The 26,628-nt window shown below is 48.7% G+C and overlaps 1 protein-coding gene across 2 annotated transcripts in view; it reads right to left on the bottom strand.

Annotated features, from left to right (window-relative positions):
- GRIN2A (glutamate ionotropic receptor NMDA type subunit 2A) overlaps positions 1-26,628 on the bottom strand; it is a 228,047-nt gene that overhangs the window by 29,567 nt on the left and 171,852 nt on the right. For both annotated transcript variants that reach the window (XM_028706352.2, XM_077918644.1), the window contains exons 9-11: positions 19,166-19,291; positions 16,629-16,858; positions 13,899-14,059 (exon numbers count right to left, since the gene is read on the bottom strand). In XM_028706352.2, the coding sequence (XP_028562185.2) occupies positions 13,899-14,059; positions 16,629-16,858; positions 19,166-19,291 (517 nt within the window). The remainder of the gene's footprint in view (positions 1-13,898; positions 14,060-16,628; positions 16,859-19,165; positions 19,292-26,628) is intronic.

The following is a 26,628-nucleotide window of genomic DNA, read 5'->3' as shown; positions in this document are numbered from 1 at the left end:
TGTTCCAGATGTGGGGCAAATCGGTAGACAATGGCAGCTTCTGTTCATGATTCCATTTTCATCAGGATTCTCCAACATTCCTAATTAAGAAGGGCCTTTGAGGAGGGATTGCTGCTCCGTGGAATAGAGTTTCTTTTGCATCAAGAGGGTCCCTGTTTGCAAAGTGGAAGGTGTTTGTATGTATTTTTATGGGTTCAGTCTAGATCAGGCATGTCCAACTCCCTAGAGACTGTGATCTACTTCCAGTATAAAAAAATTTGAAGTGATCTACCCATTGACATTGGGTTGCCCAGAGTTGTTGAGCTTTTGGGGGGTGGATCAGAGTTCTTAAGCTACTTTTGGGGGGGGGGGATCAGTCAACTGACTGAACAGCACTGCCACTCACAAGAAGAAGAAGAAGAAGAAGAAGAGTTTGGATTTGATATCCTGCTTTATCACTACCTGAAGGAGTCTCAAAGCAGCTAACAATCTCATTTCCCTTCCTCCCCCACAACAAACACTCTGTGAGGCGAGTGGGGCTGAGAGACTTCAGAGAAGTGTGACTGGCCCAAGGTCACCCAGCAGCTGCATGTGGAGGAGCGGGGAAGCGAACCCGGTTCCCCAGATTACGAATCTACCACTCCTAACCACTACACCACACTGACTCTTACGCTTACCGGTAATTACTTGCGCTTGCTGCCAAGCACAGCTTCCGTTGCGCTGCGGCAGCAGAGGAACCTATCGCCAGGGGAGGGGGCAATGAGATTCCTTGCCCGCGATTGCCCATGATCAGCCGCGATCGACCACAAACACACCTGGGATCTACCCGTCGATTGCAGTCGACCGGTTGAACATGTCTAGTTTTGATGCCCTGGGTCCATTCCAAATCTGTGATACTGTAGCTTTGAAGCTAGGATGTATCAGAAGCAACTAGGTGAACTGGTCAAACTAGTCTTTTAACCTTAGCCACCCAGTTAAGTACCCTGCATCTTAAAAGACTGAGCTCTGTTTCCATAGAAACAAATGGATGGGTCTTTCTCCCTTCCACCTCACCTGGCTGGTAGATAGAAGAACAATAGCCAGAGTTGTGTGGGGGTGTTTGGCTGATGCTGGAAGCTGGAGACAGAGACATGTCTTGCTCTGTGCTGAAGCCAAGCTGGACTTTGGAGCTTCTCTGGAAACCAAATGGGGCAGCAAGATCTGCTGAGGTGCTCCTACCACGAGCCCCTCCATCCTATGCTCAGGTTGAATAGATATGTAAATAAAACCATATATCCTAAAGGCACCACAGTCTCTGCTGAACTTCATTCCAAGAAAACGGAACCCAGCATAAAGAGGTTGGAACTCCTCGAAGCCTCTTGCTGCTCTAACGCTATACTTCAGGTTGTGAATCTATTCCTAATGGCTTACACTGGCTTATGTAGGCTGATTAGGAAGTAAATGTTTGGACAGGTTAGTAGTTTTCGTATGCCAATTTGCAAGGCTGCTTTCTTACGTACACATATACAAATCACAGGAAATGGATTCGTTCAGCTCCCGGTCCTGCAACATAAATCAAGAACCGCTACCCTAGAATATGGTTTACCGAGAGCACTCTGCCAGTCTCAGATTTAGAAATACTGTCCCCAGAGAAATCTTTTTTTGCAATATATCTTTCTGCACCATGTGGTTTTTTTATGCCTGATCTATTGATCTGAACTCATTCTGTCTGATATAACTAAGTAGATGGTATAGAAATAACTTTCGTAGTTACTCTATGTGACAAATGGTTGCCAAATTTTGCTCTTCCCACCAGTCCTAATCTAAATAGCAGCTGTTGGCACTTTTATGTTGGTGCAGTAAAAAATGGAGCAACCAGTACCTCTTCTCCATAAGGACCACCCATCTAGATCACTCTGGCAATGGAGAAGTCAGGCAACTTCCTTTTCACATCAGTTCTGCACAGACTCAATCATACATCCATTCCATAATCTTTTTTTGTGGATTATTTTTTTTTTTAAAAAGAAAATTTTGCATTTAAACTGTGCATACTTTATAAGCATATTATATGTATTCTCCCCCAAAATATGTAATATTTTTTATACTTTCCACTACATTTTCTCCAAAAATATCTCTCTCTCTCTCTCTCTCTCTCTCTCTCTCTCTCTCTCTCTTTCTTTCTTTCTTGTGCCTTCTTAAACCAAAACTGCATTGCAAAATTCAGGCATGTGTGCAATCCTAGAAAAAGCTGGATTCTGACCCAGTATACACATCTGGGATGTGTCCTGTGAACTTTACAATGTAGACCTAACACATTTCTCCTCCAGAACCTGGTTCACAACAGGAAGCCAGTCAGATGCTTCCGGGAAGCCCAAAGGTGGAGCAATGTCTATATCCTGTTCTTGCTCCCCATCAACTGATATTCAGAGCAACTGATATATTGCTCCTGAACATAGATGCACTATTTAGCCATGGACCTATCCAATGAATCTGTCCTCCCCTTTTGTAAGGTCACCCAAACAGGCAGCATCTCAAGATAGCAAATTCCATTAAGTATCTCTGTGTGTGAAGTCTTTCTTTCTGTGGCTGACCTGAACATCCCACAAATCAGTTTCTTTGGATGTCAAATTCTAAAATTATGGAAGGGAGGGGGGAAAAACTCATTTCCTTCCACACCACCAGTATTTTTTTTACAAGGTGTGACCAGAAGGCTCGGTGAATGATCACAGAAATCGGACAGCAAGAAATATTTGAACATACAACCTTAAAGGTAAAGGTAAAGGTACCCCTGCCCGTACGGGCCAGTCTTGCCAGACTCTAGGGTTGTGCGCTCATCTCACTCTATAGGCCGGGAGCCAGCGCTGTCCGAAGACACTTCCGGGTCACGTGGCCAGCGTGACAAGCTGCATCTGGCGAGCCAGCGCAGCACACGGAAATGCCGTTTACCTTCCCGCTGGTAAGCGGTCCCTATTTATCTACTTGCACCCGGGGGTGCTTTCGAACTGCTAGGTTGGCAGGCGCTGGGACCGAGCAGCGGGAGCGCACCCCGCCGCAGGGATTCGAACCGCCGACCTTTCGATCAGCAAGTCCTAGGCACTGAGGCTTTAACCCACAGCGCCACCTGCGTCCCTTACAGGCCTTCAAAGTAGGCCCCATCTGATATAATGCACCATTGACAACATTTGTAGAACTGTTGGAAACATCTGGAGAAGTCCTCTTTTCATACTGCTTTCAGTTCCCTTGTCACAGCGGCTTGGAAGTGTGAAATGTTGGAAAATCTGTGCCCTTTCAGTCCAGATGTTTTGGGAATCCGGTGGGGCCAGATCAGGAGAATATGGAGGGTGGGACCAACTCAGTAACCTCAGTAACAATTTCACGCGGAATATGCAATTCTTCCACCATCATTCGGATGGACAGACACCAATCCCACATCAATAACTCATGAACTCTCTCGACATTTGCCGACATTCTGTTCACCGCCAGATTGAGGGTCATCTTTGATGGTTTGCCGCCCTTCACAGAAATTCTTAAACCACTCACACACTGTCGTTCGAGTTGCAGCTTCATCTCTGTACCCAATGGTGAGCATTTCGTGGGTTTCCGATGCTGGCTGTATGTTCGAATATTTCTCGCTGTGCGATTTCTGTGACCATTCACTAAACTTTCCGGTCAAACCTTGTATAAACTTCCCATCATGCCCTGCTGCCCACAGAGTAAACCCAAGGTCTCAACTGGCATAGGCATGGAGCTCAAGGTGACTTACATGGTTTCTGTCCTTCTCAATTAAAACCCACAACAAGCCTTTGAGGTAGGTTAGGCCAAGAGGCAGTGACTGGCTCCCCCAGGTCACCTAGTGAGTTTCTTCGTTGGTGATTTGAACCCTGGTCTCTTCCAGATCCTAGTCTGACACCCCTCATAGTTCACCATTCTTTCTTCCTCCTCCTCCTCAAATTAACAGCTTCTGACCGAAATCATCATCAGTACGAGAGCACCTTCTCCTCACATGCTTAAGAAGGAGGGAACAGTGCAGGAGGGGGAATCCAAACTTCAGGGAAGACAAAGCGTCCCCACACTAGAAACAGTCTCCCCTTACCAGCCTCATCTGTCAAAACTTCACATTCTCGCACAGCGACATGCGAGGCAACAACAGAGCATGGGGAGAGATGAGAGAGAGAGAGAGAGAGAGAGAGAGAGAGAGAGAGAGAGAGAGAGAGAGAGAGAAGGCTACAAGAACCATCAAAAGCTCCCCACTGCAATTGCCAGATCCCACAGACACTGCAAAGGCTTTCAGCCGCTTCCTCATGCCTTCTTTCTGCCTGGTGAAGACGGTTTCCTTTCTCATTTGCCAGAAAAGGAAGCAGTTGAGAGCTGAACTGACATAGCAGGAGCCTGAACCGCGGATGTTTGGAAGAGCGATTTGTTATCTCTTAGTTGGATTCGCCTTCCTCCCCCTTCCTTTTCATCAAGAAGCCAAGAAAAGGGATGCTTTTCCATTGCAATTCATTTGACAAAACACATCCCCTCATTTGTCTATGCATAGCTCCCTATTCTATGTCTCGCTGTGCCAGGAGAAGCTGTCTTCAGGTTAAATGGCACCTTTGCCGAATTAAAAAGTGGCCAGCAAAGAACCAGGTATGTGTCCTGGGCTGCTTGGATGCAGAGGAATGGCGGAAGGAACCAGCTGGGGAACCACCATGGAAAGAAAGATCAGAGCCCAGGGAGTGGTGGTGGGTCAAAGGGAGTGGTCAGAGGGAGACGAAGAAGATGAAGGGGAGAAAGAGGTGTCAGAAGCTGAAGAGGTAACCGGGCTTAGTGAGCAGGGAGAGTCTGTGGCAGAGAGAAGCCCAGAATCAGAGGCAGAAGCTTAAGCAGGAAAGGAGGGAGGTCAAGAGGCAGAGATGTGTCTAGCTGGTGAAGAGTCTTCTAGAACCAGGAGAGGTATGAAGAGGGTGGAGGAGAGATTGGCTTCATGCATACCCAGTCTCCAAGTGCTGGGAAAAGCCCTGGAGAGGAGGACTGGCTGTGGGGAGGCAGGGACTTCCAGTCTCGGCAAGTGATCCATGGGACAAGATCTACTGTGGTCATTAGGCCTGACACTCCACTAAGTCTGTGCAGATCATGTTCTTACTGATAAAGAGTTAACTGCAACTTACACAATGTGATTTACTGGTGGCTTGATCTGACAGTATGTGTTGAAGCAGCAGCAAAAATAAATAAAAGAAAATGCTATTCTAGGCTTCATCAACAGAAGTATGATGTCTAGATTAAGGGAAGTAAGAGGAGCACTCTGTTCTGCCTTGCTCAGACCCCACCTGGAGTCCTGTGTCCAGTTCTGGGCACCACAGTTTAAGAAAGAAATTGACAAGCTGAAACATCTGCAGAGGAGGGCAACCAAAATGATAAAGGGCCTGGAAACCAAGCTTTAGGAGGAATGGCTGAGGGAGTTGGATATACCGTATTTTTTGCTCTATAAGACTCACTCTTTCCCTCCTAAAAAGTAAGGGGAAATGTGTGTGCGTCTTATGGAGTGAATGCAGGCTGCGCAGCTATCACAGAAGCCAGAAGAGCGATTGCTGCTTTCACTGTGCAGCGATCCCTCTTGCTGTTCTGGCTTCTGAGATTCAGAATATTTTTTTCCTTGTTTTCCTCCTCCAAAAACTAGGTGCGTCTTGTGGTCTGGTGCATCTTACAGAGCGAAAAATACAGTATTTAGCCTGGAGAAGAGGAGACTAAGAGGAGATTTAATAGCAATCTTCAAATATTATTATTATTATTTATTTATTGAATTTATGTAATGCCCCATGCCTGGAGGTCTCAGGGCGGTTCACAGAACAAAATCAAAATATAAAACCACAAAATATATAATCAAAATAGAACAACTCAACAACACCCCCCCCAAAAAAAAAACCTCACACATTTTAAAAGGGCATAGGATGTCAATCAAATCAACCAAAGGTCTGGTTAAAAAGGAAGGTTTTTGCCTGGCGCCAGGCGAACTTCCCTGGGGAGAGAATTCCACAGATGGGGAGCCCCTGCAGAGAAGACCCATTCTCATGTTGCCACCCTTCGGACCTCTCATTTAAGGTTTTAAAGGTCAAAACCAGCACTTTGAATTGGGCCCAGAAACTAACTGGTAGCCAACCTGGCTGCTGAATTCTGCACTAGTTGAAGTTTCCAAACCGTCTTCAGAGGTAGAACGCATTGTAGTAATCTAACCTTGAGGTTACCAGAGCATAAAAGGTAAAGGGACCCCTGACCATTAGGTCCAGTCACAGACGACTCTGAGGTTGCGGCGCTCATCTCACTTTATTGGCCAAGGGAGCTGGCATACAGCTTCCGGGTCATGTGGCCAGCATGTGGCGAACCAGAGCAGCGCATGGAAACGCCGTTTACCTTCCCACCGAAGCGGTACCTATTTATCTACTTGCACTTCATGCTTTTGAACTGCTAGGCTGGCAGGAGCAGGGACCGAGCAACGGGAGCTCACCCCATTGCGGGGATTCGAACCGCCTTCTGATCGGCAAGCCCTAGGCTCTGTGGTTTAACCCACAGTGCCACCCGCATTGTGACAACAGTAATTACGCTATCCCTGTCCAGATAGAAGTGTAGCTGGGCCACCAGCCAAAGCTGATGGAAGGAACTCCAGGCCACTGAGGCCACCTGATCCTCTGTATCCTAAGGGCTGTCACATGGAAGATGGAGCAAGCTTGTTTTCTCCTTCTCCAGAGGTTGGACCTGAAGCAATGGATGCAAATTACAAGAAAGGAGATTCCACTTAAACATTAGGAACGATAAGAGCTGTTTGACAGTGGGACGGACTACCTTGGAAGGTTCAAAAATAGAGATTGGATGGCCACCTGTCAGGATACTTTAGTTGTGAAGGCTGCATTGCAAGGGGTTGGGCTTCCTTGAGGTCACTTCCAACTCTACAATTCTTTGATTTAAGGAAGAGAGGATTCCTTCCAGCCCCTATTCCATTCCTTTATCACAGGGGTGAGGAACCTCAGAAACAGGAACCAAATGTGACCTTCTGGCACTCCCTCATTGGTACCCGGTACTCTCTCCATATCAGAGGTTACTGGGGATGAAGGAGAAATTGGTTCAGTCTTCAGGGAGTGGAGGCATCTTCCTCCCTCCCTCCCTTCCTTTCCGGGGTCTCATTATGTCATTGATAAGAAACATCAGTCAGGGCGAAGTTCAAAGTGACACCTTGCAATAGCCTTCATTGCATTATTCTTTCCACAGGCAGCAAATCTGATTGAGTATAGATTGGATCTGTGTCCGCAGGCTCTGAGATGCCTGCTCCCTGCAACCCCTGAAGAAATTTGCTATAATAATCTAATCTATTAAACACTGTGTCCATATTTAACTCGTCTTGCAGGGCATCTGGGAGCATCAGCTGAAACACATACGCTTTTTCTTCTTCTTCAGGGAATGTGGCCATTTTGGAAGGGCAACACCCAGGACCACCTGACGGTGCTGAATATTGAAAGATTGGGACAAAGGAAGCATTTTTTTTGCAGAGCTCGTAGGTGAACTATGGAATTTGCTGCTGGAGATGTAGTGATGGCCACCAACTTGGATGGCTTTCAATATTTGATATAATATTCCGTTAGAATCCTGGGAAAGGTTGTGGAAGGAAGGTATTGATTTTACTGCATGCTGTGCACTTAAAGAAAATGTTATGAAAATGATGTATAGATGATATTTAACACCAGCTAAACTGGCTAAAATGTGGAAGACAAGAACCAATGAGTGTTGGAAATGTAAAGAAAGGGAAGGTATCTTCTACCACATGTGGTGGACTTGCAAAGAGGTAAAGGCTTTCTGGGAAATGATATATAATGAGTTAAAGAAAATGTTTAAAAATACAGAAGCCTTTTTATTGGGGATAGTGAGTACAGTGGAACCTCAGGGTGCAAATGGGATCCATGCAGGAGGCACATTGGCAACCTGCAGCGCCGCTTCTGCGCACACATGGATCACAATTTGGTGCTTCTGTGCATGCGCAAAGTGCTATTTAGTGGTTCTGTGCATGCGCAAGTGCCGAAACCTGGAAGTAACCCGTTCTGGTATGTCCGAGTTTGGCGCGGTGTGCAACCCGAAATCGCATAACCGAAATCGCATAAGTGTCTGTAACCCGATGTACCACTGTAAAAGAGATAGCAAGGGAAGGTAAAAGACTGTTTATGTATGCAACAACTGTGGTAAGGATTCTATTAGCCCCCAAATGGAAACAACAAGAAGTACCAAAGAAAGAAGGGTGGCAGATGAAGATGATGGACTTTGCAGAACTGGCGAAGCTGACAGGAAAAATCCGAAACCAGCAAGATCAAGTATTCCAAAAAGACTGGAGTAAATTTATACGATATCTGAAAGATCATTGTAAGCAATTAACACCACCAGCAGGGTTGTCTGAAGACTTGTAATGAGAAATTTTCTACCTTTCTACCTTTGTTTAAATTTTGAGTCATTTTATAATTAGTGCAATTAGAATTGGAAAATGTACATAATGCAATGATATAAAGGTTCATTTTGAAAGCCAAGAGGCGGGAGGGAAGGAAGTTGATAGGCTCTAAAGAGCCAGGGCATAAAGTAAACAATGATGATGTGAATGTATATAATTAAATGGAAAATAAATAAAAATCATATATATAAAAACAAAGTGGATTAGACAACTTGATGGAGGATTGGGCTATCAATGGCTACTAGCCAGGATTGCTACGTCCTAGTACCTGATCACCTCATCTGTATCCTGAGAAATCTCTATGTGGGACAAGAAGCTACAGTTAGAACTGGATATGGAACAACTGATTGGTTCAAAATTGGGAAAGGAGTACGACAAGGCTGTATATTGTCTCCCTGCTTATTTAACTTATATGCAGAATTCATCATGCGAAAGGCTGGACTGGATGAATCCCAAGATGGAACTGAGATTGGCGGAAGAAATATCAACAACCTCAGATATGCCGATGACACAACCTTGATGGCAGAAAGTGAGGAGGAATAAAAGAATCTTTTAATGAGGGTGAAAGAGGAGAGTGCAAAATATGGTCTGAAGCTCAACATCAAAAAAACGAAGATCATGGCCACTGGGCCCATCACCTCCTGGCAAATAGAAGGGGAAGAAATGGAGGCAGTGAGAGATTTTACTTTCTTGGGCTCCATGATCACTGCAGATGGTGACAGCAGTCATGAAATTAAAATATGCCTGCTTCTCGGGAGAAAAGCAATGACAAACCTAGACAGCATCTTAAAAAGCAGAGACATCACCTTGCCGACAAAGGTCTGTATAGTTAAAGCTATGGTTTTTCCAGTAGTGATGTATGGAAGTGAGAGCTGAACTATACAGAAGGCTGATCGCCAAAGAATTGATGCTTTTGAATTATGGTGCTGGAGGAGACTCTTGAGAGTCCCATGGACTACAAGAAGATCAAACCTATCCATTCTGAAGGAAATCAGCCCTGAGTGCTCACTGGAAGGACAGATCTTGAAGCTGAGGCTCCAATACTTTGGCCGCCTCATGAGAAGAGAAGGCTCCTTGGAAAAGACCCTGATGCTGGGAAAGATGGAGGGCACAAGGAGAAGGGGACAACAGAGGACAAGATGGCTGGACAGTGTTCTCAGAGCTACCAGCATGAGTTTGACCAAACTGCGGGAGGCAGTGGAAGACAGGAGTGCCTGGTGTGCTCTGGTCCACGGGGTCATGAAGAGTCGGACATGACTAAACGACTAAACAACAACACCAACCTGCATTGCGGGAAGCAGTATGGCTTTTATATACTGGTAGCTGGGAATCACAGGTGGAAAGTGTGCTGTGGTTCTCAGATTCTGCTTGTGGCCTTCTCATGGGCATCTTGATAGCCACTATGAGAACATTCTGCAGGATCAGGTGGGCCTAAACCTGCAGGGCTCTTCTTAGTATTGGGGTGTTTTGTCACCCTCAAGCGTAGCCTAGTAATTCAAAATGCCGGGACGAAAACTGGCATTGACCCACGGAAGCCCACAACATTGATGGTTCATGGATCATCTTGCCAAACTCCTAATATTTCTTCCTGCTCATTCCTGACTCAATGCCCCGATACGTTATTCAGCACCAGGGATTAGGCTGAATCCCAAACTATTGTGAGCAATGAATAGAAAGTCGACAAAGACCACATACGCCTTCTGAAGGTCTGGCATTGTTTTTATCGAGGACCAGTCGTCGTGAGGCAATTCTTTGATATGGTAATAGTCGACGCAAGAAAAGAAGAAACGTCAACATTAATCTCCTTTAAGGAATAATTTAAAAAAGTGAACTGTGAAAAAGATGATTTCTGTTGGCATCTGGCTGGCTGACTAGATGGGCCTTTGGTTTGATCCAGGAGCCAGGCTCGTTTGTCTTATTGTGTTCCTCCCTATTAGCTATAGTATTGCACATTTTGTCTCTATCGTTCCTGAAGGCAGAGAGCAGAAGAGTGGATTCCAAAATGGACCAGCATCAGATCTGTGCAATGGTCTGCAATGGTGCAGATCAGGTGAATCTCCCAGCCTTTCCTGGTAGGACTCTAATTATGCTCCCATGTTTGTTTGTTTGTTTGTTTGTTTGTTTGTTTGTTTGTTTGTTATAATGCTGTGGTATTTACAAATTCTAGGGATGCGGGTGGCGCTGTGGGTTAAACCACAGAGCCTAGGAGTTGCCGATCAGAAGGTCGGCAGTTCGAATCCCCGCGACGGGGTGAGCTCCCGTTGCTCGGACCCTGCTCCTGCCAACCTAGCAGTTTGAAAGCACGTCAAAGTGCAAGTAGATAAATAGGTACCTCCAGCAGGAAGGTAAACAGTGTTTCCGTGCGCTGCTCTGGTTTGCCAGAAGCGGCTTAGTCATGCTGGCTACATGACCTGGAAGCTGTACGCTGGCTCCCTTGGCCAATAAAGCAAGATGAGCGCCGCAACCCCAGAGTCGGCCACGACTGGACCTAATGGTCAAGGGTCCCTTTACCTTTAACTTTACTTACAAATTCTATTTCTATTTATTTAGCAAGTTCTAGACATGCCATTTTAAAAAAAAAATCTGAGCGTTTTACATAAAAAAGTACAAAAAAATGAACAGACTTAAAAGCAAATAAGCAGACATACTGAAATTATCAAAATATAGATTAAAAACCACCCATTTTAAAAACGAATCCTGCATTGTGGGGGCTCGGACCCTCGGATTCCCTTCCAACTCTACCATTCTATGATTCTTTGAATACACATAGTGGGTGAGATCCAATGTCATTCCTACTCTAAGTAGACCCAACAAAAATTAAGAGACCTGACTAACTTGGCTCCATTAACTGTAATGGATCTACTCTACATAGGACTTAGTTGGGGTCAACCCAATAAAGTTATATGTCTGAACAGGCTTGCCTAAAAAAATAAGCATGCAGCAAGAGTTGAAAGCTCTACAATGAAGGCATTTGTCCAATATTAAGAACTGTAGAACTGGCTTTTAGAAAACAAAACTAAAAACAGCAGAAGTTCTGATAAATGCCAGGCAGCTGTGCCCGAACGCTGAAGCCCCTGATGGAGAGCTTTTCTCTCACCTCACAATCCTTCCTTAAGTTCCCTGAGACCAAAGCTCATCCCCTTAGGAGTATGTAGCAGTTGTTGTGTATTGATCATGAAAAGACGGTACATGACAGGTGATTTGCACCATCTGCTGCAGAAGGTGTCTGTCAAGCAAACCGGCACAGACACCTTGGGATGCCCATGTTGAGAAATCACTTAAGAAAAGGAAGTCACAGCCGAGGAGATCCGTCAACGGCAATGAATGGCTCGCGCTGTCAAGAGGACGGGAGGTAAAAGCAGCTGCCACATCTGGAACCAAGTGGATTTTCCAAAAAGTGGTCCTGGTTGCCCTGGAACGTCACACTGAAGGTTCACAAGAACCTCTTTCTAGCCTGATCCTCAGTATCACATACCCTCCATCATTCCTCAGACGAAATTGGGACATCTTCTACATCTGTGTTGTGTCCACCACTACTACCCCACCCCCCATGTCCCTCCTCCTCAGAGGTTAGGGCAGCAACACAGACTCAGCAGCCAAACAAAGCAAACCAGAGCCAAGCGAGTGTAATGGCTGCTCTTTAGCACCCATGACCCCTCGCAGCCATGGCCATGGTTTTGTGGACAGGCCCTGTCCCCTTTCACTCCCCCACTCCCTGCTTTCTTTATGGGAGACCAACCGACCGAGAAGCGGGGAAACAGTGAAAAACCATTTTAGGGGCATTCAAGCCACCCAGACCTTGTTTTCGTCAAAACAGGAAGTGGCGCCATATTGAGTGGAGCGAAGAAAGGGAGCGGGAGGCATAGATCTGAGAAATGTGTTAGAGGGATGCACGGGTCTGAACTTCCAGTAACACGTTGAAACACTGAACGGAAGGGAAGGCCCCTGTAGGAATTCGGGACTCTGTGTGGGAAAGGGAGAAGCCGTGATGGCTTAAGAATTTCCATGATGATCCTGGGGCTTTCAGGGCCATTGGAGGGTATAGTGATGCTGTTCTACTGTTAGATTTCACCTGCAACAGAGGGGGAGGTGAGAGAGCGAGGCCCCTTCTGTCAGCCTTGCTGAGACCACTGGGCTCCTCCTCTCCCAGAACTGACTCCATCCACAGCCTTTACTGGCTGCATCAGAGGAAGACGCGAGACCACAAGGCCCCTTCCGTCAACCTGGCTGGGACTGAATTTCTGCCCACTCTGCTGCCAGGTCTATCTCTTACACTAGCCACAGTCCTTGTGAACCTCCTCGATATCAGAAAAGTGGCCTAGACATATAAGAATTAAATCAATTATGTCAGAATGCTAAGCACTGGACAGAAAGGCCAAATGCCAGTGTGTAGTCAAAAGCCGCAGCAATAGATATTTTATTGTATTTCCATATGCTCATTCCATATGTATCTCCGTCAAAGCAGAGCTAAGAAAGGAAGCGCAGCATTTGCTGAGGAGAATCATCAGAATGGCTTAACTCGTTCAAAAATATAGTAAAGGTTCGCTATCTATGCTAGCATTCGATTGACGTTGGAGAGAAATTGAGTTGAGAACCAAGATTAAGGGTACATATTGATATAGGAATGTATTAGATAAAATGTAAAGAAATATACAATAATAAGAGTACATTCATTTGTAAAAAAAAAAAGAATATACAACGAGATTGACAGGAAGTCCGTAGTGTTGGTACAAATATTATTTTGAGATGGCTTTATGTCTTTGTTTTTTGTTTTTTCTTTCTTTAGGTACATAAATTTGGTATATAAACTTTGTATACATGTTGGAAATTATATTATAATATGCCCTGTAATGTAATATGATAATGTATACATATGTGACATAAGAACGTTAATAATAATAATAAAAAGAATGGCTTAACTCGGAGATAAGGACCCACTGTCAACCTTGAGGGCCAAATTCCCTTCTGGGCAACCCTCTAAGGGCCATGCCAGTGGTGGGCGTGGCCAGAGGGTAAAGTGGGAGGAGTCATGAACGTAAATCTTCTGTGAAATCTTGCCTTTGTGTAGTAGGCTAGTCTCTACTCCGTCAAACACAACCTTCCCTATTCTCCAACCAGGAAAACAAGAGGCACGATCAGATTTCAAGGACACATTTCCAGGCAGGCAGAAACATTCAAGGAGGGAGACAAGCAGGCCCAGTAGGGGCATAATGTGAGGAAGGGCTGTGGTATGGGGAGAAGCGTGTGGGCCAGATACAGAGCAAATACCTGGGGTCTGAACATCAAGCTACTCTCCCATCATGCATTTCCCAATCCTGCTACCCCATATCCTGAATCTGGGAATGTTTGAAGCAGATCCGGGACATTCAGTAAAACAAATACCTGTCCATTTTTCACTCTTTTGGGCTGACCACTTTGGACATCAGAGAAGTGGAGCACCCATGGTGCAAAATAAAAATAAAACCCCACTTACCCAGTTTTCAAACTGACCAAGGCGTCCTCCACTCCTTTCTGGTTGTATTTCACCATGTAGGCATGCATCTCCTTATAGTTGTTCCTGATATTTCTCTCCGTGCTCCCATTTGGGACAGTCCCGAACCGAAAAGGAGGTGAATAGGCGTATGGTTGTTGAAACTGGAAAGGAGGAGGAAGGAGAAAGACAAACTAAGAAAGCTATCTTTGAACACATGGAAGAATGGGTTTTTTTCTCACCATGGACTTGGTGAATTAATGAAGTTAACAAAGGCCATTGGTCCATTTAGCCCACATATGAGCCACTCCCATAGGTGCACAGTAAGTTTGCCTTAGGTCAAGTGAGGTCATTGGTCCATTTAGCTCAGTATTGTCTACACCAGTGTTATTGAGTCCCAAGATGTGGACGGACTCCAATTCCCATCATCCACAACCAGCTTAGCCGAAAGGTCTAAGGATTATAGGAGTTGGAGTCCATCCACATCTGGGAACCCTACTTGGAAAAACATTGGTCTACACTGAATGGCAACAGCTCTCCAGAGTCTCAGAAGCAGGGGTCTTTCCCAGTCCTGTCTGGAGATGCCATTGGTTACTGAAGCTGGGACATGGTGCGCTCCGTACGTTGCTGGACTGTGAGTCCCACTTTCCCTGAACATGGCCACACCAGCTGGGGATAATGGGAGTTCGAGTTCAACAACATCTGAAAGGCACCACATTGACTACTCTTGATCTGTACTGATTCGCAGCGCACGGAAATGCTGTTTACCTTCCCGCCACAGCAGTACCTATTTATCTACTTGCACTGGTGTGCTTTCGAACTGCTAGGTTGGCAGGAGCTGGGACAGAGCAATGGGAGCTCACCCCGTCATGGGGATTCAAACCACCGATCTTCTGATCGGCAAGCCAAAGAGGCTGAGTGGTTGAACCTGGTGCCTTTTGCATGAATGTTCTACCACTGAGCAGCAGCTCTCTAGGACAGACATAGGCAAACTCAGCCCTCCAGATGTTTTAGGACTACAACCCCCATGATCCCTAGCTAACAGGGCCAGTGGTCAGGGATGATGGGAATTGTAGTCCCAAAACATCTGGAGGGCTGAGTTTGCCTATGCCTGTTCTAGGATCTCTGGTGAAGAATGCCATTTCCCAACCCAACTAGAGATGCCAAGGAATTGACTTGCAACCTTCTATGTCTAAAGAATATGTTATCTCACTGAGCTGTGGCCTCATCAGTGGAAGCTGCCTTCTACAGAATCAGTCCATTGGTCCACCTAATGCTTTTGGGATTGTTTGTGCTCAGAAACTTATTTGCAGAAGGAAATGGGAAAATGCATCCCACCAAGTCAAAGCACTGCTCCATCTAGCTTGGCATGTTGACAACTTTTGACTGGGAACAACTTTCCCTCAGGCAGAGGGGGGGGGGCTCAATACTTGTTCCCAGACAGTGTATTGACTAAAATTCTGGAGAGGAGGAGGATTTTAATACATGCGTCAATCACTTTCATACAAAGTCTCAAAGCAACTTAAGCAGAAAAATGCAAAGGGATAGAATCAATTGAAAGACAAAATACAAAGAGCAATGCACAAGATCCCTAAAACGTTTCTCTAACCACACAGTCCTATCCTACCCCACTAAAAGTGATGTGTCACATTAGAGATAGACTTAGCTACCACAGGTCTAGAACACCCAAAAACTGACAGTGTTGGTGTTGGGAAGAGCTTTCCACAAACAGTGGGCCACCCCTGAAAAGGTGTGTTCTTGAGTCTCCATCCTTCACACCTTCCATGGAGAGAGCCTCTAACGAAGATAGCAGAGTCTGGATTGGCTCGTGTCAGGAGAGGCAGTCTCTGAGGTCCTGAGCCAAGTAAGGCTTTATAGGACAAAACCAGTACATTGGTACCTCAGGTTACAGACACTTCAGGTTACAGACTCCGCTAACCCAGAAATAGTACCTAAGGTTAAGAACTTTGCTTCAGGATGAGAACAGAAATCGTGCAGTGGCGGTGACTCCAGAAAATAAATTGGGAGCCAGTGTGGTTGGGGCAGATTCAGTGTAAGAATCAGATCTCAAATCATGTACTTCATGTTGAATCTGTCAGATTAGTTTCTCAGTTTCCCAATCCTAAATTCAGTTCTCCACATTCATAGCCTGCATCTTCCGCAGACTGGGACTCAAGGTGTCTTACACAAATTAAAACCAACACAGATAAAATATAGAAGGCTAAAAACTTGTAAAAGATAATCATTAAAAAGTAATTATAGTATAAAAGAATTAAAACATATGTATTAAAATTCAGATTGCAAAAGAGCAAAGAACTATTTCCACACCAATGTGCATTTAAAGAAAAAAAATGTTTAATGAAAATTCACCAGCATTTTAGGGCGGTTTTCTCCTAATTCATACATTTTTGCCTGAAATTTTGCTGACCATAGACATTTTTGCAAAGCAATTCCCCTAATATAATGCATTTTTTGTATCCTGTTTTCACTAATATATGCATTTTTACACACACTTTACTTGGCTGCAGAATAGCTTTGCAAAATCCAGGGAAATGCAGATTTCAAAGGATGGCTGCAATTCGGTTTGCATCTTGTTTCATAACACGCGGGTTAGGTGGATATGCCTTTAAATGAGAACTGAACCAAATTTCTTCCCTCTCCTATCCACCCCATCTCTCACCGCTAATGCAACAAGCCTGAGCAATGGGGAGAGAAACAAGAGATGAAACTCACCTTCTTATCGCTGAGGCCGGTCACCTGGTCAACAAATTCCTCCTGGATCATGAATGCAGCCAAGTTGGCTGTGTAGCTTGCCAGGAAAATGACAGCAAAGAAAGCCCAGACAGACACCATGATCTTGCTGGTTGTCCCTTTTGGATTCTGAACCGGCACAGAGTTGTTAAACACCAGGCCCCACAACAGCCACACGGCTTTCCCGATTGTGAAAGATGGTCCGTGCGGATCTGCAAGTCACAAATATCCGACGTTAGGATAAGGCATCCATTGCAAGGAAAGGGCTACTGAGGTCTTCACTGTAATGCTGCTGCTGTTGTAGCAAGTTGCAGCTGACCAAGTCCTACTCAGAGTCAAAAAAATTGAAGGGATTCAGTTAAACTATTTTTAGTCAACTGGTTTCACTGGGTCTGTTCTAAGTATGACTTAGGCCACATTCTCACCAAACTAGACCCCCCAAGTCTCCCTATTTTCCAGGGACATCCCTGATTTAGATAAGTCATCCCAGTTTCTGATTTGATCCCAGAATGTCCCACTTTTCCTTAAAAAGGGTAAAGGGACCCCTTACCATTAGGTCCTGTCGTGGCCGACTCTGGGGTTGTGGCACTCATCTCACTTTATTGGCTGAGGGAGCTGGTCAGCATGACTAAGCCGCTTCTGGCAAACCAGAGCAGCTCACGGTAACGCCATCTACCTTCCCGCCAGAGCAGTACCTATTTATCTACTTGCACTTGGACGTGATTTCGAACTGCTAGGTTGGCAGGAGCAGGGACCGAGCAATGGGAGCTCACCCCGTTGTGGGGATTAAAACTGCCGACCTTCTGATTGGCAAGTCCTGGGCTCTGTGGTTTAACCCACAGCACCACCCTATTTTCATCAGAGAAATGTTGGAGGGTATCTGACCTCCGAGCCACCAGAAGGCAATCCTGTATAGGGAAATTGTTTTAATGTTCAATGTTTTCCTATGTTTTTATATATGTTGGGAGCTGCTCAGAGTGGCTAGGGCAAACCCAGTAAGATGTGTGGGATGCAAATAATAAAATTATCATTATGGAATGGGATGTTCCTATTTTCATCAGAGAAATGTTGGAGGGCATAGCATACATTTGCAGCTCTATGGTGTCATTGTAAACAACAATGGCTTCCCCCAAAGAAGTCTTGGTGCTGTAGCTTTTTTAAGGGTGCTGAGAGTTGTTGCAAGACTTCTACATTCACCTCCCAGAGCCACAGTTCCCAGAGTGGACCTCTTTCATCCCAGGGAACTATGGAATATAACAACCACAAACTGGTCTGGAAATGCAGAGAACTGGGCTTCAGGTTGGAAAAACGAAGAATGCAGAGAAACTCATACATCTGCCCATCCCTAGTGCCAACAAATTTGGAACACACACCCCCCAAGGTTTTGTGGGGGCAGCGGGCTAAGAATACAATAACAGGCTGCTGGATCAGGCCAATGGCCCATCTTACTCCATCTCGTATACAGTGAGATTACACGAGCACCGCCCACTCAGCTCTCTTAGTCTTAATTCCCCTCGTTTACTGACGCACACCCACCAAACCCACAAGTCAGTTGCCCTGTTGTTATCATTTCATTCATCAGCCTAACAGCCCACGGATAGAAGCTGTTCTTTATCCTGTTGATGCGACTAATCATGCTTCTATATCTTCTGACCGAGGGCAGGAGATCCAGAAAGTGCCGGCCAGGGTGTGAATCATCCCTGAGAATTTTCCTCACGCTCCTGAGGCAACGTTCTTCCGCTATTTCATCCAGCGGATTCACGGGACAGCCCATAATATCTTGTGCTGTATTCACCACCCTCTGTAGGCACTTCCTATCAGTTGATGTCAAACCAGCGTACCACACCGTGATGCAGTATGAAAGGACACTTTCTATTGTGGACCGGTAGAAGGAGATCATCAGATGTTGATTGACATCATTCTTCTGCAATACTCTGAGGAGATGGAGTCTCTGTTGGGCTTTCTTAACCACCTGGGTTGTATTTATTTTCCAAGTAAGGTTTTCACTGAGATAAACTCCTAGGAATTTAAAGGAAGAGACTCTCTCCACACAGCCCTCCCTGATGTACAGTGGGGCTAGTTCTCCTCCCTTCCTCTGAAAGTCCAACACTCTCAACAGCCCTCTCCTCTGCGATTTTGTCCAGTTCTCTTTGAAAGCCATCTAGGTTGGCAGTCATGGCTGCCTCCTGCAGGAAGGAGTTCCATAGTTTAACTGTGCCCTGTCTGAAGAAGTCCTTTCTTTGAGACGGACTTTCAGGGGCTGATCTCAGGGCCCCCTATGTGTGCAAAAGAATGTGCCCATCTCAGCCAAGGACTGTGAGAGCCACCCAAAAATAACTAGTCCATTGTAGACCACATATTAAATGAGACTCTCCAACCACTTCCATTGTGTGCTGTCTAATTGATTCCCGGGAAGCCAAAACTGGGTTAAGGAGGTGCAAAGCGGGGGGGGGGGGGGAGGCAAAAGAGGAGACAGAAGGAAACTTCTGGCAAGTCATTCCCTGAACACGGAGTCGTACCTTTCCCTTGTGCCAGGTTCCGGTTGTAGCCCACGGGGCTGAAGTACTCAAACACAAAGACGGCGATGGCCGACACAATCAGCAACATCACAAACATCATCACCCAGACGGAAGCGCTGAAGGGCTCTGCGGAAAGAGGAGAGGGTGAGTTGCAACAAACAGCCTTCTGCAGGGAGAGGGGAAGGAAGCGTTGACGCGGTTGCTCGCTCGCCGGAGATTTTGTGTGTGTTTTAAGAACCAAAATAGCAGCAGGTAATCTGACAAGGCGGCTACGTCTCCCCGGAGTCGCAATGCAGGCTGAAGAGAGAGACCCCCCCCCCTCAGCAATGCATCTCAAGCTGCGAGTGTCAGGAGGAGAGTCCCATGCAGGGATCTGGCCTGGGAAGAAAGCCCGAGGGGGCGGAGAAGAGGTATAATAGAAACAAAGCCCCCCCCCCCCACCTTGCAACTTTGCTCAGGGTCACCAAGATCTGTGCTGCAGTTGGATGCATAGCTAGCACATGGAAAGATGTCGGGTTAGGTTAAATTGATTTTCATTTTCTCCTGGGATTTTGCCTCCGTAATTAAGACACGTCCAGATCAAGGTTCTATTTTGGTTGGGGGTGGGAGGCAAAGGTTTAGCAACTCTTGGGAGGAGAGCACAGTTTGCAAGCACCCAATGCCATCAGAAGACTTGGAGGGCAAGCACAAATTTGCAGAAAACTGTCTGAGCTAATGCAGATCCCAAACTTCTGGGGGGCCCCTTAGTTCCATAAATTCACCCCCCCCGCGCGCGCGCACATCCCCTACTCTAAAAAAAAAAATATTAATCAGAATAGTGGTTTGCACAAGCCACTAAGGAAGATAATAACACAATAAAATAGCAATCAATTGCACATTTATTCAAAAGCCATTTAAAACTATTTAGTTTAATTGATTCAACAGAACTGATTAACTTGATCCAGGGATATCAGCTTTTCAAAGGCTAATAGTCAATTTACGTTTCCAACATCCCCTTGCCACTTGGCACCCTGCCAGCTAATCCCACCTCCTCTTGTGGGTGGTACCACCCACTTTGTGGACCACTGAGCTAATGTATATCTGTAGGTGCTAATGCATGCCAGTTTTCAGAAGGAGAGCTAGCCTGAAAGCAAAGTTGGTTTTTTAAAAAAAAAAAAAATTAATTTTAATTTTTAAAAAAAAAATTAAAAAGTTTTCAAAGTTAAAACAACAGAAGGGGAGGGACAGGAGATCTGGGCTCCATCTTCCATATGGCATCCCTTCAGATATTTGAAGATGGCTATCATATCCCCTTTTAGTCTCCTCTTTTCCAGGCTAAACATACCCAGCTCCTTCAACTGTTCCTCATAGGGCTTTGTTTCCAAGATGTGTTGTGATGGCCTGGGATTCCGAGTCTGATAGCGATCCGGAGGAATCCCAGCCGGCACAGGAGTCCCCGCCTCCAGGGCCGGCTGAACTGGGGCAAGGCCTAGATGCTGAGGAAACTCAAGAGCAGGCACCAGGTGAAATCATTCAGGCCCCAGAGGTGCTGGAAGACTCAGTGGCTACAGGTGAGCCTCCCCCGGGGCCCAGTAACCCTTCGGCCTCTCCTGATCTGCAGAGGCTTAGGGCAGAGAGGCGAAGGGAACTGGTGTCTCCCAGGAGGAGTGCTCGCCTTAAGGCCAAGAGAGGAGGGGCTTCTGGGGGCCGGGACCGCCCCCGGCCTTAGAAGAAGATAAAGGTCAGGCAGCCCGGTCCCAGGTTGCGGGAGCAACGTCGTTGTGAAGTATCTGCTTTACCCAGTCCTTGTTCGGCACTCCCAGTGTGCCTGTTCCTCGCCCGGCTTCCTGTTTCTGACTCTCCGGTGTTCCTGTTCCTCGCCTGGATTCCTGCTTCTGCCTTACCAGTGTTCCTGTTCCTTGCCTGGACTCCTGCTTCTGCCCTACCAGTGTTCCTGTTCCTCGCCTGGCTTCCTGCTTCTGCCCTACCATCGTTCCTGCTACCCCGCCCGGCTCCCTGTTGATCTTGGCCTACGGTAATAGTACCTTATCCCCCCTGGGACCAGCACAGTTTGCTCCCGCCACACCCGCACTCCCTCTTTGTTGGGGTGCGTTCGGGAAGAGTCAGAGGCCATGGCTGACCAAGCGGCTACATTGTTGGCAATAGCCCAGGAGAACCAGGCCTTGAGGCACACCGTGCAGCAGCTCAGTAACGTGGTTACGGCACTACAGCAGCGTTTGGACGCCCTACCGGCTCCTGGGGCCGACGCCCCGGCTTCTGGCAAGTACCCAGTGGCCTTGCCTGAGAAATTTGATGGGGCTCCGGCCAGCTTTCCCATGTTCCTTGCCCAGGCCAAGCTGTATATTCAGGGGCGCGCCCGGAACTTCCCTGACGACCGCACCAAGGTGCATTTTTTGATTAGTTTGTTAAAGGACCAGGCGGCCAAGTGGGCGTTGCCGCTGCTCAGGCAAGACTCCCCCTTGCTGGCAGACTACGGGGGGTTTTGCAATCTGTTGGAGGCCGCGTTCGGCAACCCTCAGAAGGGGAGTCAAGCCAACCGGGCGATTCGGCGGTTGAGACAGGGCAAGTCCAAGGTGGCCGCATACACCACAGAATTCCGGCTGCTGGCACAGGACTTGACCTGGAACGACTCTGCTCTTCGGGACCAGTATCTCGAGGGGCTTTCAGATGAGATACTGGACCAGCTGGCCACAATGGAACGCCCCACCACGCTAGACGCCCTTATTCAGCGGAGTCTACAGATAGACGATCGGCTAGAGGACCGGCGTCAGGCTCGGGGCCGCCGGCACCTCCAGTTCTCGGCCCCAGTGTCTACCAGCAGCCCCACAGGCCCAGCTGAGTCATTGGAGGAACCCATGCAGCTTGGGGCAGTGCGGCCACGCCTCTCCCCCGCAGAGAAGTCGCGGCGTCGGGAGGGGAATCTATGTCTCTATTGTGGCGGAAGCGGACACTATGCACGGTCCTGTCCTGAGAAACCGCCAACCCCAGTAGCTGATGGCCCTGGCTACCTGGGGTCCCAAACAGCACAGAATGGGGCCGCACCAATTGAATTACAACACCTTATGGTTCCGGTACATCTATACCCTCCAGGAGGGCCATGGATTCTTACCCATGCTCTGGTGGATTCAGGGGCAACCCGCTCTTATATGGACGCTGCTTTTGCTGCCCAGCATCGGGTGCCACTTCGGAACAAGCCAGAACCGGTACAGGTGGAGGCAATCGACGGACGGCCACTGCGTTCGGGCGCCGTCACTCAAGAGACCCAGCCCCTGGTCCTGTGCCTCCAGCAGCACCGTGAGATGCGAACTCTGGATATTGCCTCCATGCCCCGGTTCCCCCTGGTGCTTGGGATGGACTGGCTAGAGGCTCACAATGTGCAGATTGACTGGGTCAAACGGACTGTACACTTCCCAGACCCCAGTTCTCCTGCTGAGACTGAGATGCTAGCAGCTGCGCCCACTGAGGAGGCTGCTGCAACGCTCCCCGCTGAGTACCGGGACTATCACGACGTGTTCGAGGAACGGGGGGCAGACCAGCTGCCGCCGCATCGGTCCTTTGACTGCGGCATAGACCTCCAGCCCGGAGCGCCTCTACCGGTGAGTCGCTTATACTCGTTAACAGAGCCAGAGCGCGAGGCTTTGCAGGACTTCTTGCGCAAGAACCTGGAGCGTGGGTTCATTAGACCTTCTACCTCGCCCACTGCTGCGCCAGTGCTCTTTGTTAAAAAGAAATGTGGGGAGCTCCGCCTTTGCCATGATTACCGGGCCCTGAACAAAATTACCATCCCGGACCGGTACCCCTTGCCCCTTATTTCGGAGTTACTGGAGCGGGTGCAAGGGGCGCAGGTGTTCACCAAACTAGACCTCCGGGGAGCCTACAATTTGATTCGGATCCGCGCCGGGGATGAGTGGAAGACAGCATTCGGGACCCGGTACGGACAGTTCGAATACCTGGTTATGCCCTTTGGTTTGTGTAACGCACCTGCTGTGTTCCAACGGTACATCAACCACGTGTTCCAGGACTTGCTAGACAAGTACGTGGTGGTGTACTTGGATGACATTCTGGTTTACTCCCGTGACCCGGCGTGCCACGAGGGCCATGTCCGGACCGTGCTGCAGCGCTTGCGCGAGCATCGTCTGTATGCAAAGCTCAGCAAGTGCGAGTTCCATCAGCAGTCAGTGGACTTCCTGGGTCATCGACTCTCACCAGGTGGGGTGCAGATGGATCCTGGGAAGGTGGCAGCGGTTCGAGAATGGGCGGCACCTCGGAACCGCAAGGACCTACAGCGTTTCCTGGGGTTCGCCAACTATTACCGGACCTTCATTGCGGATTATGCTCACCGCACCACCCCGTTGACCCGGCTTCTGCGCCCCAAGACGCCGTTTTCCTGGGACAAGGAGGCGGAGGAGGCATTTCAAGGGTTGAAGGCCTGTTTCCAGAGAGCGCCAATCTTGCAACATCCGGATCCTTCTCGACCCTTTGTGGTAGAGACTGACGCCTCCAGTACGGCTCTCGGTGCCGTCTTGTCTCAGCAGCACGAACCGGAAGCGCCACTCTTACCCTGCGCCTTCTATTCCCGCCAGCTCCTTCCAGCGGAGCGTAACTATACCGTGTGGGAGCGGGAACTACTGGCCATCAAGGTGGCCTTTGAGGTTTGGCGCCACCATCTTGAAGGAGCAAGACACCCGGTGGAGGTGAGAACCGACCACCGGAACCTGGAATACCTCCAGACCACCCGCAAGCTGAACCAAAGGCAGATCCGGTGGGCGTTGTTCTTTTCCCGGTTCCAGTTCCGGATCCGCTACATCCCTAGCTCCCAAAACCAGAAGGCGGATGCCCTGTCCCGGAAACCTGAAGACAACGCAGACACGGTTCAGCAAGCAGCACCCACCACGATCCTACCACCAGCTGCATTCCTGGCCACCCAGGAGGTTGAGCCACTGCAGGCTCGGGTGCGGGAACAGCAGCGGGTCGACGCTTGGGCCCAGGAACGACTCCGGGAACTGGCCGAAGGATCATGCCCTCAGTATCCAGGGCTGGTCTCGCATCAGGGTCTTCTGCTGCACCACGGGCGCCTGTACATCCCACCAGGGCCGCTGCGGGCTGAGGTTCTCCGGATGACCCATGACGCTCCAGCGGCGGGGCACTTTGGGCAGTATCGGACCACCCATCTGGTAAGCCGTGAGTTTTGGTGGCCCCGTTTGAAGGCTGACGTGGCTCGCTACGTCGCTGGTTGTGACGTCTGCAGGCGGGCCAAGGGGCCTACCGGGCGACCCCCCGGCCTCCTTCAGCCGTTGCCGGTTCCACCACGTCCTTGGCACACAGTTTCTCTAGACTTTGTAGTGGAGTTACCCCCGTCTCGTGGCTGCACCTGCCTTCTAGTTTTCTCCGACCACTTCACGAAGATGGTGCACTGTGCCCCCTGCCCATCCATACCCTCAGCTAAGGAAACCGCGCAGCTGTACCTTCAGCATGTCTTCCGCCTGCATGGCCTACCTGAGCGTGTAGTGTCCGACCGCGGCGTTCAGTTCACGTCCCGGTTTTGGCGTGCTTTGCACCAGGCCCTCGGAACAGAGGTCTGTCTCTCATCTGCTTACCACCCACAGACTGATGGCCAGACGGAACGGGCGAACGCGGTGCTGGAACAGTACCTCCGGTGTTACTGCAGCTACCAGCAGGACGACTGGGTCGACCACCTAGCATTGGCGGAGTTCGCTTATAACAACGCGGTGAATGCGTCCACCCAGCAGACCCCGTTCCAAGCCAGTTATGGCCTTCATCCACGGTTGTTTCCGGATGTGCTGCCGGCATCTGCGGTCCCTGCGGTGACAGAGTGGCTTCAGGAGCTCCAGTCCCAGCAACAGCTGTTGATGGAGCAGCTGCGCCAGGCCAAGGAGGCGTACAAGGTCCAGGCCGACCGCCACCGCCAGGTGGGGCCGGAACTTCACGTCGGTGACTTGGTATGGCTTTCCACTCGCCACCTCCACCCTTCTCGACCTTCGCGGAAGCTGGACGCCCGGTTCACCGGCCCGTTCCCTATCGTGGACCAGGTCTCGCCTGTGGCATTCCGTCTCCGGTTGCCAGCAAACCTGAAGGTTCACCCGGTATTCCACAGGTCCCTTCTGAGTCCGGTGGCCCCACCCGACGAGTTCCACCCGGACCGTCCCCGACCGCAGCCAGTTTTGGTGCAGGGAGAGCCTGAGTACGAGGTGGAACGCATTCTGGACTCCCGATACCGCAGGGGAAGGCTGCAGTATCTCATTGACTGGAAGGGGTATGGGCCAGAGGACCGTTCCTGGGAACCAGCGGTCAACGTCCACGCACCTGCCTGCATCCGGGAGTTTCATGCAGCGTACCCCAGCAAGCCGGGTCCGGACCCTCAAGTGAGGGGGGGGCCTGGGAGGGGGGATGGTGTGATGGCCTGGGATTCCGAGTCTGATAGCGATCCGGAGGAATCCCAGCCGGCACAGGAGTCCCCGCCTCCAGGGCCGGCTGAACTGGGGCAAGGCCTAGATGCTGAGGAAACTCAAGAGCAGGCACCAGGTGAAATCATTCAGGCCCCAGAGGTGCTGGAAGACTCAGTGGCTACAGGTGAGCCTCCCCCGGGGCCCAGTAACCCTTCGGCCTCTCCTGATCTGCAGAGGCTTAGGGCAGAGAGGCGAAGGGAACTGGTGTCTCCCAGGAGGAGTGCTCGCCTTAAGGCCAAGAGAGGAGGGGCTTCTGGGGGCCGGGACCGCCCCCGGCCTTAGAAGAAGATAAAGGTCAGGCAGCCCGGTCCCAGGTTGCGGGAGCAACGTCGTTGTGAAGTATCTGCTTTACCCAGTCCTTGTTCGGCACTCCCAGTGTGCCTGTTCCTCGCCCGGCTTCCTGTTTCTGACTCTCCGGTGTTCCTGTTCCTCGCCTGGATTCCTGCTTCTGCCTTACCAGTGTTCCTGTTCCTTGCCTGGACTCCTGCTTCTGCCCTACCAGTGTTCCTGTTCCTCGCCTGGCTTCCTGCTTCTGCCCTACCATCGTTCCTGCTACCCCGCCCGGCTCCCTGTTGATCTTGGCCTACGGTAATAGTACCTTATCCCCCCTGGGACCAGCACATGTGTGTACCTCTGGCTTTTATGATTTTATTTTAATGCTTCGTATTACTGAAACTTAAAAGGGGCAACAGCCCTAGCAAACCATAATGCAATAACACCAAATAGGCTAAAGTAAAAGCAAACAAAAATCCGGCTTCATGGAAACCAAGGCAAGTACAAAACAGAGAGGGAGGTGTAAGGCAATAAAGTAAGAAGAACCTGCAGCGAAAGGGGGAGAATGGCTTGCACCGCCTTGAGCTCCTTGGAGGAAAGAAGGTGGAATGCAAACATGATAAATAATAAAGAAACGAACAAAAGAAATAAATATGCTCTAATAGCAAGGCAAGTCCAGTGCTTCTGCTGCAGCGTCTGAAGACACATCCGTATTCCATTCAG

Source organism: Podarcis muralis, chromosome 14 (assembly GCF_964188315.1).
Source record: "Podarcis muralis chromosome 14, rPodMur119.hap1.1, whole genome shotgun sequence".
Lineage (NCBI taxonomy): Eukaryota > Metazoa > Chordata > Lepidosauria > Squamata > Lacertidae > Podarcis > Podarcis muralis.
The sequence above is the reverse complement of the archived record's forward strand: the minus strand, read 5'-3'. Positions and strand labels throughout refer to the sequence as shown.